Source organism: Acomys russatus, chromosome 31 (assembly GCF_903995435.1).
Source record: "Acomys russatus chromosome 31, mAcoRus1.1, whole genome shotgun sequence".
NCBI classification, from domain to species: domain Eukaryota; kingdom Metazoa; phylum Chordata; class Mammalia; order Rodentia; family Muridae; genus Acomys; species Acomys russatus.
Genome location: NC_067167.1, coordinates 6342663 through 6355865, shown reverse-complemented (window position 1 = coordinate 6355865; position 13203 = coordinate 6342663). Strand labels below are relative to the sequence as shown.

At 49.2% G+C, this 13203-nt stretch overlaps 1 protein-coding gene across 1 annotated transcript; it reads right to left on the bottom strand.

Moving 5' to 3' along the window:
• Positions 1-4194: 4194 nt before the first annotated feature.
• Cd320 (CD320 molecule) lies at positions 4195-10911 on the bottom strand. Its single transcript, XM_051173006.1, has 5 exons — positions 10763-10911; positions 7721-7871; positions 6252-6485; positions 5820-5981; positions 4195-5683 (listed from the first exon to the last, which is right to left on the bottom strand). Exons 1-5 carry the CDS (start codon positions 10856-10858, stop codon positions 5541-5543), a joined length of 786 nt encoding a protein of 261 aa, XP_051028963.1. The 5' UTR covers positions 10859-10911; the 3' UTR covers positions 4195-5540.
• Positions 10912-13203: the final 2292 nt, after the last annotated feature.

The following is a 13203-nucleotide window of genomic DNA, read 5'->3' as shown; positions in this document are numbered from 1 at the left end:
AATTTAAATTGTTTAACCAAAAAAATAAAAATTTAAAACTAAGCAAAGCAAGCTGGGGTGTAGCTGTTAGTAGAGCATTTGCCCAGCAATACACAAAGTCCTGAGCTCCATCCCCAGCACCACATAACCCAAGTATGGTGGTGCACCCTGCTATCTCAGCACCAGAGAAATGGAAACAAGAGGACCAAGAGTTCAAGGTTACGGTGGGAGAGATGGCTCAGAGGTTAAGAACACTGGTCCCAAATACCTCAAAGGTCCCGAGTTCAATCCCCAGCAACCACATGGTGGCTCACAACCATCTTTAGTGAGATCTGCTGCCTTCTTCTGGCACACAGGCACGTGTGCAGGCAGGACACTGTATAAATAATAAATAAATAAATCTTAAGAGTTCAAGGTTACACTCTGCTCTAATACCTTGCATCAACAAGGTCAGGAGGACATCCTGTCTCAACCTGACTATTACCTGAGTCAAAAGGTCTGTGGTGCCAGCCATGTGTACCCTGGGTTTTGAGGGCTCCACCCTGCCTCACAGGGGTACAGTTTTCCAGATTGCCATGAGTAGACTCTTCAAGTTCAAACCCCCAGTTTAGAGCTGGGTGTGATGGCAAACGCCTCTAATCCTACCACTTGGGAGGCCAAAAAGGAAAAACACAAGTCAGGTAATAGCAAAAAGACTCAAAAATAAGAGCAAGTGGAGCTGGGGAGATGGCTCAGAAGTTAAGAGCACAGGCTGCTCTTCCACAAGACCCAGGTTTGATTGCCTGCACCCGAGCGGCAGCTCACAACCATTTGTAATTCCAGTCCCAGGAGACCTGACGCCATCTTCTGGACTGCATGAGCACCAGGCACACATGTGGTACATGGATATACATGCAGACAAAACAGAAATATACATAAAACAAATGTTTCTAAGAAAAGGCTGGAAGACGGCTCACTTGAAGTGTTCGCCTTATAAGCCTGCAGACCTGAGTTCCATCCCCAGAGCTCACGTGAAAGAGCCAGGCATGACAGCACACTTGTAATCCCAGCAACCTGAGTTCAGGGCAGTGAGAGACAGGTAGAATGCACCTGAGGAATGACACCCCACCCAAAGTTGTCCTTTGGCCTCACACACACACACACACACACACACACACACACACACACACACACGCACGCACACACACATCCATCACACATAGAAACTAGTGAAAACTCATAACATGCAAACAAGCCCTTAACTTGAGAAGGTAAGGACTGCTGAGAGTTCAAGGCCAGCATAGGCTGCACAGTAAATTCTAGGTTCATGGAATTCCAAGCTATAGAATGATAGATACCCTGTGCTCAAAAGGAGAAATATAGATATAGGTATATAGATCTCAACTCAGATACTATGTGGTGTGTGTGTGTGGGAACTCCAGATGAGGAACATCCATAGAGACAAAGCGATTAGCTGCCTCGGGTGGGGGCTGTGGAAGAAAAGAAGGGATGCGGAGTAACTGCTACTGGGAACAGGATTTCTTTCTGCTGGTGGTGGTGGTAACTGCTGTTGTTGTTGTGTTGAGGAGAAAAGGTGTATAAAATCCAGGCTCTCCAGCCTCATCTTCCCAAGTCCTAGGATTACAGGAGTACACCACGAAGTCCCATGGGATTGGGGTTTCTTAGGGGTGATGAAGGCTTCTCAAAATTATACAGTGAGGTGGCGACCACACCACACTGTGAATGTGCTAAATGCAATCAGATGGTTCATGGTTAATTTTTTTTTTTTTTTTTTTTTTTAAGTTTTTCAAGACAGGGTCTCTGTGTGCAGCCTTGGCTGTCCCAGACTCACTCTGTAGACCAGGCTGGCCTTGAACTCACAGTGATCCGCCTGCCTCTGCCTCCCAAGTGCTGGGATTAAAGGCGTGCGCCACCACACCCGGTTCACGGTTAATTTTAAGTTACCTGAATTTTCCTCTTTAACAAAAAAAGGAAAAAATGGGCAGAACAGAACAAGCATCCTCAACCTCCCCTCCTTGCCCTCCCCCAAGGACCTGGCACACCCCTTCTGGGCAACCCTGACACCACTTAGAATTTACTGAGCCTTCACTCACCACATCAGCCTCCCCTTGATCTGTCCCTGAATGTCAAAGTCCATGGCTGGGATGGGAATGGCACTCTGGTTGCCTAGGAGTCCTTCCTGTTTGCCAAAGTAGGGCTACCCTTTCTCCTAAGCACAAATAATAAGAGTAAAGGAGAAAAAAAGATGTGGCTGGAGACACAGTTCAGTTGGTAGAGTATCTGCATATACAAAGTGTAATCTGTATTGGAACTTAAGGTAATCCTCCTGCCTCAACTCACTTTTTTGTTTGTTTTGTTTTTAATTAAACATTTTTCTATTTTTTACATATCAACTCACTCTTTTAATCACACCGCGTGTAATAGCTGGGATCACAAGAATGAGCAACTACACCTGGCTATATGCATACACCGGGCATACACAAAGCCCTGGGTTCCATCCCCAGCACCCCATAAAACCAGGCATGGTAGTACATACCTATAATCCTAGCACTGGGGATGGGGAGGCAAGCAGAAACAATAGCACAAAGTCATCCTCAGCTATATAAGGAGTTCAAGACCACCAATGGTTAGAGGAGACTCTGCTTCCAAGTGAGAGATCCTAACTGAACTACTCCTCCTTTGCACCTTGGGACTCCCAATGTCTTGAGGAAAACCTACAACCGGTTAAGTCCAGTAGGCACATGGAAGAGCCCAACTTTCACATACCAATAAAAGGTATTCCCACATGTTGACATAAAGCCAGCCCTACCCCGGAGGATGGCAGCTGACACCACCTGGGACAACCACACATTGCAGAACCACAGTAAGATAGAATACCATGGAGGACCAGGTGTGGTGGGACACAAGAGTAACCCCAACAGTGGGGAAACTGAGCCAGAAATATCAGGAGTTTGAGGCTAGCCTGTACTACACAGTGACACTCTGTTCATAAGAAATAAAAGAGCACCACCCACCAAGTATTTATTGGGCAGTTTGCCCCAGAGAGAACCCAAACACCCCAGATAACCTGATACACACAATCTCGGCCAAATGTGGCCTGTGGCTGACAAGCATAGCGCAATGGTAAAGATAAAAGAAAAACCTTTCTCCCCTAACTAGCCTAAAAGCAAAAATCATAATCTTCCTAATCTCAGATGGATGGATGGATGGATGGATGGATGGATGGATGGAGTCTCACTACGTGGTCCAAGCTGGTCTGTAGTTCAAAATCTTAATATCTCCTCTTCCCGCCCTTCCCCCTCTGCCTCTCTCCCCCTGCCCCCTCACCCCTCCCCCTCTGCCTCTCTCCCCCTCCCCCTCCCTTGCCCCTTCCCCTCTGCCTCTCTCCCCCTCTCCCTGCCTATGCATCCAGCATCACATTATCCGTGACCAAGTCACTGCCTGCCAGGCATCAGAGCTCCTCAGAGGAATTCTTTTTGTTGAGATTTGTGTTGGGCACAGTGATTCATGCCTGTAATCCCAGCACTCAGGAGACAGAGGCAGGTGGATCTCTTGTGAGTTCTGGGCCATCATGGTCTACTAAGTAAGCCCAGGCCAACCAAGGCTACACAGAAAAACCCTCTCTTGGAAAAAAAGAAGAGATTTGTGTGTGTGTGTGTGTGTGTGTGTGTGTGTGTGTATGAGTGTGTGTGAGAGAACGTGTGTGTGTGTGTGTACTGGGATGTGATCTTATATTTGTGTGTTTTTGTATGTGTGTATCTACAATTGTACATGCAGGTACATATGTGAAGATGTGTATGTATACACATGTATATTGATTGAAGCCAGAGGTGTGTGGTATGGTGGGGTGGGGGGCTGGGGGGATATATATGCACTGGAGGAGGGTTCACATGCACATTTATACATGCATGTCTATATGGACACCTGCGATGATGACAGGAATCATCCTGGCATTGTTGTTCCACCATTTTCAATGAGGTAGGATCTCACTACTAAGCTTGCTCTGAGTGTCCTGCCTTAGCTTCCTGAGGCTGGAATTAGCGGCAGCCCTCCACACCCACGCAGCATTTACATGGATTTGGGGTATCCAATCCATGCCTCCATGCTTGTCCAATGAGTGCTTTAATCGCTGAGGCATATCCCTAGGCCCTCCTTTTTATGTTTTTAAATTAATTTTTATTATGTGTACAATGCATATGTGCCCGCATGCCAGAAGAGGGCACCAGCTCTCATTATAGATGGTTGTGAGCCACCATGTGGTTGCTGGGACTTGAACTCAGGACCTTTGGAAGAGCAGGCAGTGTTCTTAACCTCTGAGCCACCTCTCCAGCCCTCCTCTTTATTTTTAAGACAGGGTGTTTCATTGAATCTCAAGTTCTCAGGCTACACTATCAGGCTCTGGGATCCCCCTATCCTCATACCCACCCTCAGTAATAAGATTATAGGCAAATCCTGCTTTTTACATGGGTACTGGGGATCTGAACTCAGGTCCTGTTACTTGCACAGCTTCAGAGCTCCAATCCTCATCATGGGACCCCAGGTTAATAGGAGCCACCAAAGATGCCAGTGAGGGGACTCCAACAGTTCTCACCATTTGCTTAGGAATTTAAGGGCTAAGAGTCTGAGAAGAGTTTTGCCTTGTTACTCAGAAGCCAAGTTGCATGGTTAACTGTATTTTCTTGTTTTCTTTATTGCTCATGCTCAGGCATCTGGGACGTCAGTTACCACCTGGGGACAGCCCTTCCCTCCCAGGGCCAACTCATTGCTAGACAGTAAACAACCTGCCAGCCTCGAACACAACTGTCTCATAAAACATGGACCAACTGCATCTGGAGAAGAAAGGACACAAGGTCTGCCTGCATAGCCCAGACATTCCTTGACCTCCAGCTCCTCATGCCTCACCCTCCTCAGTGCTAGAATTACAGGTATGCACAATCAAGCCTAGTACTTCTACTCTCCTACTTCCCCTTCCCAAGCAGACGCCATGACAGTAGAATCCCCACTGAGGAGACATCACCTCAGCTCTCCTCGTCTTCTACTAACCCACTGTTAACACACGTAGACTCAACACCCAGCCCCACCTTCTGAAGGAGGCAGAGTAGCAGAGGGCACGTCCAGGACACATCTCCATGTTCTCTTGTCCGAAGGCTCCTTCTTAGAGGGCAGAAGGGGACCCAGAGGAGACGCTGGGCTGCCCAGGCCAAGGGAAACAGAGGCTAGAGGCAGCAGAGGAGCTGAAGGAACTTTAATGGCCACCCATCAACGTGAGCAGCAGGAGTGTCTAAACCTGGGTTGTTAGCCCCATTTCTTGGGAGCACGCTGGCGCCAGGCCCTCAGTCCTGAGTATGGCAATTCTCCATCCAAGTGGTCCACATACAAAGGGGGTGTCTGAGAACCTCCAGTCTGTAGGACCACATCTGTAGAAGCTTAAAATCGAAGTTCTCTGTGGCTAAAAGAGGCCAGGTCTTGAAGCTGAGAAGCCAGCAGCAGCTGCCTGCAAGTCCCACTGTGGCTTGGCCCTGGTCTGACTGCACTCAGGGCCAGGTGGTGAGCGTGAGTTCTCAGATAAGTGAGGTTTTCCTTTCTGACAGCAGCAGGGACTCCTTCACAGCCACCAACAGGCCGGGCGGGGGCAGGTAACCCCGACCCCAGAGTCGTAACAATATGAGGAGTATTGCAGAAATCAGGATGGCACTCAACACCCCTATAGGGGACAGACAGACGGTCAGAGGAGTAGGGTAAGAAGGATAGAGGAAGATACCACATCCTAACACACGGATAGTCTTCCGGGTCCTCCCTCCAATCACCCCAAGCTGCTTGCATGGGAAGGCCTATCTTACCAGCAGCGGCAATAACCCCATAGGCATTTGGGCTTCGGGATGGGTCCCCAGCAGAGGCAACTGTGTCATTCCTGAAAGAGGTCACATTCTCTAGGGTCATAGAAGTCGTTGTAGTTGTGGTATTCTCCTCCTGGAAGATCTTGTCAGTTTCTGTGTCCGTGTCTGCAATAAGCCCAGGCATCAGTAGTTGAGAGGCACCCAAGGCTTAGCAATGAGGTACAGAAGGTCACCCGGTCTCCTGATCTAAGACTGAGTAGAGTTGGTGAGAAATCACTACTCCTGATGATGTCTTGTCCACCACCACAAGGAGAAAGGCCTAGGAGATGTGTCCACGTCCTCAATCTAGTCACACATGGGAAGATAACAAATGTCCCTACCTAACTGCTTGCCCTCCCCACCCACACAGGTATGCTAAGATCCCAAAGCACGCACCACAGCTGAGCTCATCACTGGAGTCAGGGCAGTCTGAGTGGCCATCACAGCGCCACGTGTGTGGTATGCAGACATCACCCAGAATGCAATGCAGCTCGCCCTCCTGACAGGGCTGGCGGCTGCAGTTGAGAAGGTTCTTGTCAGAGTCAGGAGGGCAACCACTGATGTGATCACAGGAGCAAGGAAGGGCAGCAATCGATTGGCACTGTCCATTCTGAGCACAGGGCTCAATCCCTGAAACGTAAGGTCAGTCAGGCTCCAAACAAGCATGGGACAAAGTGCAGTACGCCAGGTATGATGGTGCACACCTTTCATCCCAGCACTCGGGGAAGCAGAGGAAGGCAAATCTCTTAATGTAAGGCCAGCCTAGACTACATAATGAGTTCTAGAACAGCCAGGGCTATGTAGAGAAACCTTCTCAACAACAACAAAAACAAAAAAAAAAAAAAAAAGTGGGGGGGGGGGGCCCAGTACTCCAGTTCGCCAGTTCCCTCTAAATCCTAGCTTCTAAAAGCAGCTGACTGAGCTGAGAATGGCGTCTCACTATGTTAGCTACTCTAATCCTAGTACTCGGGAGGCAGAAGCAGGTGGCTCTCTATGAGATTAAAGCTGGCCTGGTCTACACAAAGAGTTTCAGGCCAGCCAAAAATATACAGCATAATCATATAACATAATATAATTAAAATATAAGATAAAATAAAATGAACTCCTCCAGGACTGGGTAGATAATTCAATGGATAAAGTACTTGCTACACAAGCGTGTGGACTGAGTTTGATCCCCAGTGCCCATGTACACCAGGGACAGCAGCGCAGATACCTGACCATGATGCTGAGAGTGCAGATGGGGGGCGGGGGGGAGTTGGGCCAGCCAGTTTAGCTGAAAACTGGAAGTTCCAATTTTAGTGAAAGACAGTCTCAAAACGTAAGGTGGAAAGCAACAGAGGATAACACCAATGTCAACCTCTAGCCTACACACACACACACACAACCATGCTGGCAAACACGTACCCAGATACACACTAAATAAATAAAATAAAAACAGCTGAGCCTGTGTGTAAAGGCTTGCCCTGTGTAGTCTCTACCTACTGCTCTTGTCGATTCCACCTTCCAGTATCTAGCCTTCCCTTCAGGTTCCTCCCTTACTTATATAACCTCCCTACAAGCCTGCCTAGACTCCAGCTCTTTTGTTTTTGTTTTTTGAGACAAGGTCTCACTATATAGCTCTGGTCAGCCTGGAACTCAATATGTACTGCTGGCCTCAAACGTACATAGACCTACCTGCCTCTGCCTCCAGAGTGCTGGGATTAAAGGCAATCCCAACCTTCTAGACCCATAGACGCCACCTTGCCTGCTTTGCCAGCCCCACTCACCCAGCCCTAGAACCATAGCATTTTCCTAATCCCCACCTCTATAACTGGCACCAGCCCAAACATGCGTTCTGAAGCCCCTCTCCAGGGATGGCCACTTACGACAATTTTCCTCATCACTGCCATCAGAGCAGTCCTGGTCCCCATCGCAGCGCCAGGAAAAGGGCACACAGTAGCCAGTGACAAGACACTGGAAGCTGTCTGTCGGGCACGAGCCAGCTCTGGGACCTGAGAGATGAACATTAAGTGAGCTCTTGAGGTGGCAGGGGTTGGGGTTGGGGGGGGGGCGGGGGTGTCCAAATCTAGAACATTCTCCAAGAGGATGGTTGTGAGTTCCAATCAGCTGGGATCAAGTCATGTCCCAGGGTGCAGAAACTATACTGGCAGTCACCATCCTACAAAGCACTGTGTGTGCTGTTCATAGATGCTGCTTGGTAGACAGTCTCCAGTCTACCAAAACACTATGATCGCACAGAGATGGTGACAGTAAGAGACTACTAGGCTCCAAATGACCAGATAGTCTACACTGGAGACCTCCAAACTCCATGGTTAAATAGGTTGGGGGAGAAGCTGTTCCCCAACTTGCTCTGTAAGAGGCTCATGATCAAAGTCAGTGGGACTTATTCTAGCCCACCTGTTTAGTAAAGGGGAAACTGAAAGCCTAGGCAGTAAACCTGCTCAAAAGCCAAGCATGACAGTGTATAGCTATAATCTCAGCACTCAGAAGGTTGGAGGCAGAAGGGTCCTGAGTTCCAGGCCAGCTAGGGCTACACAGGAAGACCTTGTCTTAAAACGAGAGAACATGCTTAGTCACCAAGCCTGTTGCCTCATCTCCTAAACATGTCACCTCTGAACTGGACCCCTGGTACCTAATCTTCACCAGGACAGAGCATCACAGTTCTCTCAAGTTACCCACTCCTATCCCCCACTATCCTCTGACACCCAGACCCTCTCAAAACGGAATCTAAATCTCTCCCCTCTCCATCAAACTCCTCCTATCCAGGCCTCCTCCTTGTAGCTCATCCAAAAGAGATTTGGCTTACTTTTAGCACAGGGCCTTTGCATGGAGCTTCCACAGCCTAAAGACCCTTCTTCAACTTCGTATTGGGGGGGGGGGGCTGGTATCTAGACCTTTTTGCAAATCAGACAAATAATCTACCACTGAGCTATACCCCAGTTATAGCCCAGCCTATCTTTCCATGCTACATCTGCGATCCTTCTGCAGCCTTCAGATCAGCTTACATCGTGGACAATGTCTCATACACCCCCCAGGAAGTTCTGCCTCCCACAAATACCAACAGCCCATAACTAATAACATCCATCCACCTATTGACTGGACACCCTCAGTGAAAGTCAGGGGCATGGCCTCATGACCCTGGCCAGGTCAGTGCTTGACAGCGTGTGAGCAACAGGTCGTGTGAGGGTCTACATTGAGTCCGAAAGAAATGTAAGCCTTTCCTGGACTCTGAACTGGAAGGGCTAGGGCTTGTTTGCTTATCTAGAGAGGCAAGCAGTGAAGGGACCTGGTACTTGAATCAGCAGGAAGGAAGAAGCAGAGACGGGAGGGGGCCTTTAGAGCTTCCCACCTCACACACAGAGCCAGAGCCACCACCAGCCCTCCCTCCCTCCCTCTCCCTGCAGTTAAATACAATTACACCTGCATACCACACAGTCCAGGAGCTTGGTAGAGCTGAAGAACTGAGGGCAAGCTCTGGCCACCTTCATTGCCTCCAGGCATAGCCCCCTCTCCACACTTAACAACTCAGTCCTCTCGTCTGTCTTCCAATTCAGACCTCCTGTGCCTGACTTTCTGGATTTTTTTGGAGTGGGCCCAGAGCAAAGCAGACCCTGCCTCATGGGACAATTAATCAGACAGGAGTCAGGATGATCCATGATTTCTCCTCCCTCTCCCCACCCCCAGTCTTCATCTGTAAAGGGGGGTACTAAGGCCAGGCATGTTGGCGCTCATCTGTAACCCCCCAGCTTTTGGGAAACTGGGACAAGAGGACTGCTTGGAGCTATATAAAACTGTGGGTGGTACTTTTCACATCCATAAAACTGCCAGATAAAGTGGCCCATGCCTATAATCCCCTGTGCTGGGGAAACTAAGGCAAGAGTCACAAGGTCCCGTCCAGCCTGTTACACAGTGAGACTCTATCCCAAAAATGTGAGCCAGTAGAGGCTGGAGAGAGATGGCTCTGTGGTTAAGAGCACTAATTTTTCCAGAGGACCTGGGTTCAATTCCGAGCACTCACATGGCAGCTCATAACTGTCTGTAACTCCAATTCCAGGGGAACAGATACCCTTACACAGACATAAAACACCAATACATATTAAAGGGGGGAAAGTGAGCCAGTGCCTGCCTTTAATCGCAACATTCTGGAGACAGAGCCAGGTGGATCTCTGGGAGTCCAAGGCCAGCCTGGTCTACATAACAAGTTCCAGGCCAGGCAGAGATACAAAGTGAGACTGTCTTAAAAAAACTAAAAGCAACATAATAAAACCCTAAAAAGGGTAATTCAAAACTGTAAGATCTACTCTCCTGTGGAGTGGAAGATCGGTGGTGGCCAGCGGTCACAATCGGGACCTTCTGTTCCCGCCCAGTGCAGTCGCCTGACCATGTTTGGGGTTCACAAGTGAAATAAACTCCAACGCTCGTGCTTCCACTCTTCCTTCAATTCACTGAGGCAGGAATCCAAGGAGAAACGGAAGCTCTAGGTGCTCAGAGAGCAGCCACAGAAGTTCAGGCTCAGGACGGAGGGTTCTAGGAAGGCATACCTGCTTGCAGGAAGGTGCCAGGTGACCAGCTCTGCGCGGTGAGAGGTCAAACAAAATCAGAAGCATAAGCCTACCAGCCTGCGCTGGGCTGAAGGACGGCTTGGAGGTGACTTTGGCCAGGGCAGAGAAAGGGAAAGCAGAAGACAGGGGGAGGCACCCACGTGGAGGTCCCCTCTGTAGGCACAGAGGAACCGGCTCTCCCTAGGCTAAGTCCAAACCCCGCGTGCTGAGGGGGAGTGTCTGGCGGCACAGCCAATAGTGAGGCGATGCCAGCGCGCGAGGGCGGGCAGAAAGCGGTGCAGTAAGGGGAGTTTGTGGGGGGTGGAATCACTCACCGGAGATCTGGTCCTGGTCCTGGATCGGAGCCGGAGCCGGGGCGACCTCTAGGCCTAGTCCGAGACCAAGGAGCAGCCGCAGTGCCAGGCCCAGGGCCGCTGCCCGCCCAGCTCCGCCCCGCGCCATTCAACCGCTAGTCGGTACCGCTCCAGCCGCCGCCGCCAGCAGCCAGAAAGGTGCGCTCTGATTCTCGCGCACGCGCACACAAAGACAGGGGGAGTGGCGCCTGCGAGCCTGAAACCGTAAGTACCAGAATACAAGGAACCTAGAATTTACGGCTCCTCCGGGCTTTTTTCCAGCAGCAAAGTATGATGGGTTTGGGGACCTAGGCCTCCCAAGTATACTCCCAGATGTATTCTCAGATACTCTACAGACTGAGGAAGAGGATCAAAATACCAAACCCAACCAAAACTATTAAAAGAGACCCTCAGAATAAAAATCACCAAAACAGGTCAGGAACAGGGGTTCCTGTGGTTCAGTGGTAGAGCACTTGCCTAGTAATCGGGAGGCTCTAGGTTTAATTCCCCAGTACCAAGAAAATAAGAACCACATCAATTTGAAATAATAAACTTCCACAGCTATAAAGGAATTGACCAACGTTGGCCTAAACTTCACAAGCGTACTACCCAATAGTCCCAATGAATACAGCAGCCACACCCTGTGGACACTCCTGCTGTGGTCTCTCCTGCTGCTTTGGTGCCACCTTCAGATTTTATAATTTATTTACTTTAGCTTTATTGCCTGATTACCCACTAGAACGGCAGCTGCAGGTGGATCATGATGTTGGGTCGATGACGGCTATGTCCTTGATGCAAGGCACAAGCAGTGAAAGATTGAAGTCATCAAGAAACGAGTGAAGTTACTGCCTTCCAAACTGCACTGTCCCGTCCACTTGAATTCCATCCCAACCTCATGTCCTCTAGTTCTCACAGACTGAGACATTTTATTCTGACATTCTCATCATCGGGGGTAGGAGATGGATACGCAATTGGCAGCCTTTCGGTTTTCTCATCCTACTTAAAATGCTCTCTGATGTAGTGATTTTGTGGTGTTAGTGTTCTGTAGGTCTGCCATGTGTTCTCAATACATAACCTAAGCTGGCCTGGAACAGGTGATCCTCCTGCTTTGGTCTCCTAAGTATTGGGGTTACCACCGCAGTGTTTTCTTCTTCACATTATGTCTTCCATAGTTCTACCTTCTGAATCTGTGACATTACCTCCCAGAAAGGCTGGAGACAAGCACTGTCCCTCAGTGGGCAAGTTTCTGAGAATATAGACCAGAAGGCTACATTTAACTGCAGACTTTTACACAAGTGTTTCTATTTGCAGATGGACGGACTATCTGACCACTGTGAAACGTTAGAGGCTACAGCTTCTTTTGGAGTGTACTCTGTTAAGTCTCACCAACTTGTGGAGACGGTAATGGTGTTCACGTGCAAAGAGGGATATAGAGGTAAACAGGGACAGCCCAGGGAGGGGAGGATCTTGGTGGAGGAGGTTATCTGGAGTGGTGAGCTGACCCTGGATTTACAGAGCGATGAAATTCACTTACTTACCAAATGCCTAGAGTTCACAGCCAGTTATCAACGAGAGTGCATGGTCTCCCAAGATGGCCTCCCAAACAGAGGTAAAGAGCTAACACCTATATCCTCAGAACTTGGAAGGCTGAGGCAGACAGACTTTGGTAACTTCAAGGTCAGCCTGGGCTATTGAGTAAGTTCCAAGTTAGCCTAAGCTAGAGTGGGACCTGCCTCAAAAACCAAAAGGAATGAACATGGAACTCAGTTGCTAGTGCTTGCCTGGCATGCACCAAGTCCTGCATTCCATTCCCAGTATCCTATAAACCAATGGTGGGACACACTAGCAATCCTAGCACTGAGAAAGGTTATCCTCAAATATAAAGAACTTGAGACCAGCTTGGGAATACATGAGACTGTCTCAAAAAAAAAAAAAAAAAAAAAAAGGAAGGAAGGAAAAAGAAAAGGTATCTATCTGGGCATGATGGCATAGGCCTTTAATCCCAGCACTTGGGCCGGTTGCTGTGAGTTCGAGGCCAGCCTGCTCTACAAAGTGAATCCAGGACAGTCAAGGCTACACAGAGAAACCCTGGCTGGGGAGAGGGGGTAAGGGAGGAGGCAAGCAGACAGGCTGGCCCAGACCTCTTTCCCATACCAGTCCTGCAGTTTCAGTACAAAAATCACAGCGTTTTTCAGTGCCACATATTGCCTGAGGCCTCTGTACACTATGACCACTGTTCCTCTCTTTTGACCTTCTTTCTCCATCTAGCTTGTCCCTTTCCTCAAACCCAAATCCAGACTCCTTAGTGAAACCTATAGCTGTAGCATCTGCAACCCCCACTCTGGGGCACTGACACCTTCTGGTCAGGGCTGTCACCTTTCTCCCCTTGCTCTCACCTTCCAGAGGGCTCCAGTTTCAACACGCTTACGGAACCTTTCTCAGGGTGGCAGTGTT

Coding starts and splice junctions, on each gene's coding strand:
- Cd320 (XM_051173006.1), bottom strand. CDS start 10,858: ATGGCGCGGGGCGGAGCTGGGCGGGCAGCGGCCCTGGGCCTGGCACTG. Junction 5,982..6,251: donor CAGTGATGAGCTCAGCTGTG/GTGCGTGCTTTG, acceptor GGCTTATTGCAG/ACACGGACACAGAAACTGAC. Junction 5,684..5,819: donor TGGGGTTATTGCCGCTGCTG/GTAAGATAGGCC, acceptor TGTCCCCTATAG/GGGTGTTGAGTGCCATCCTG.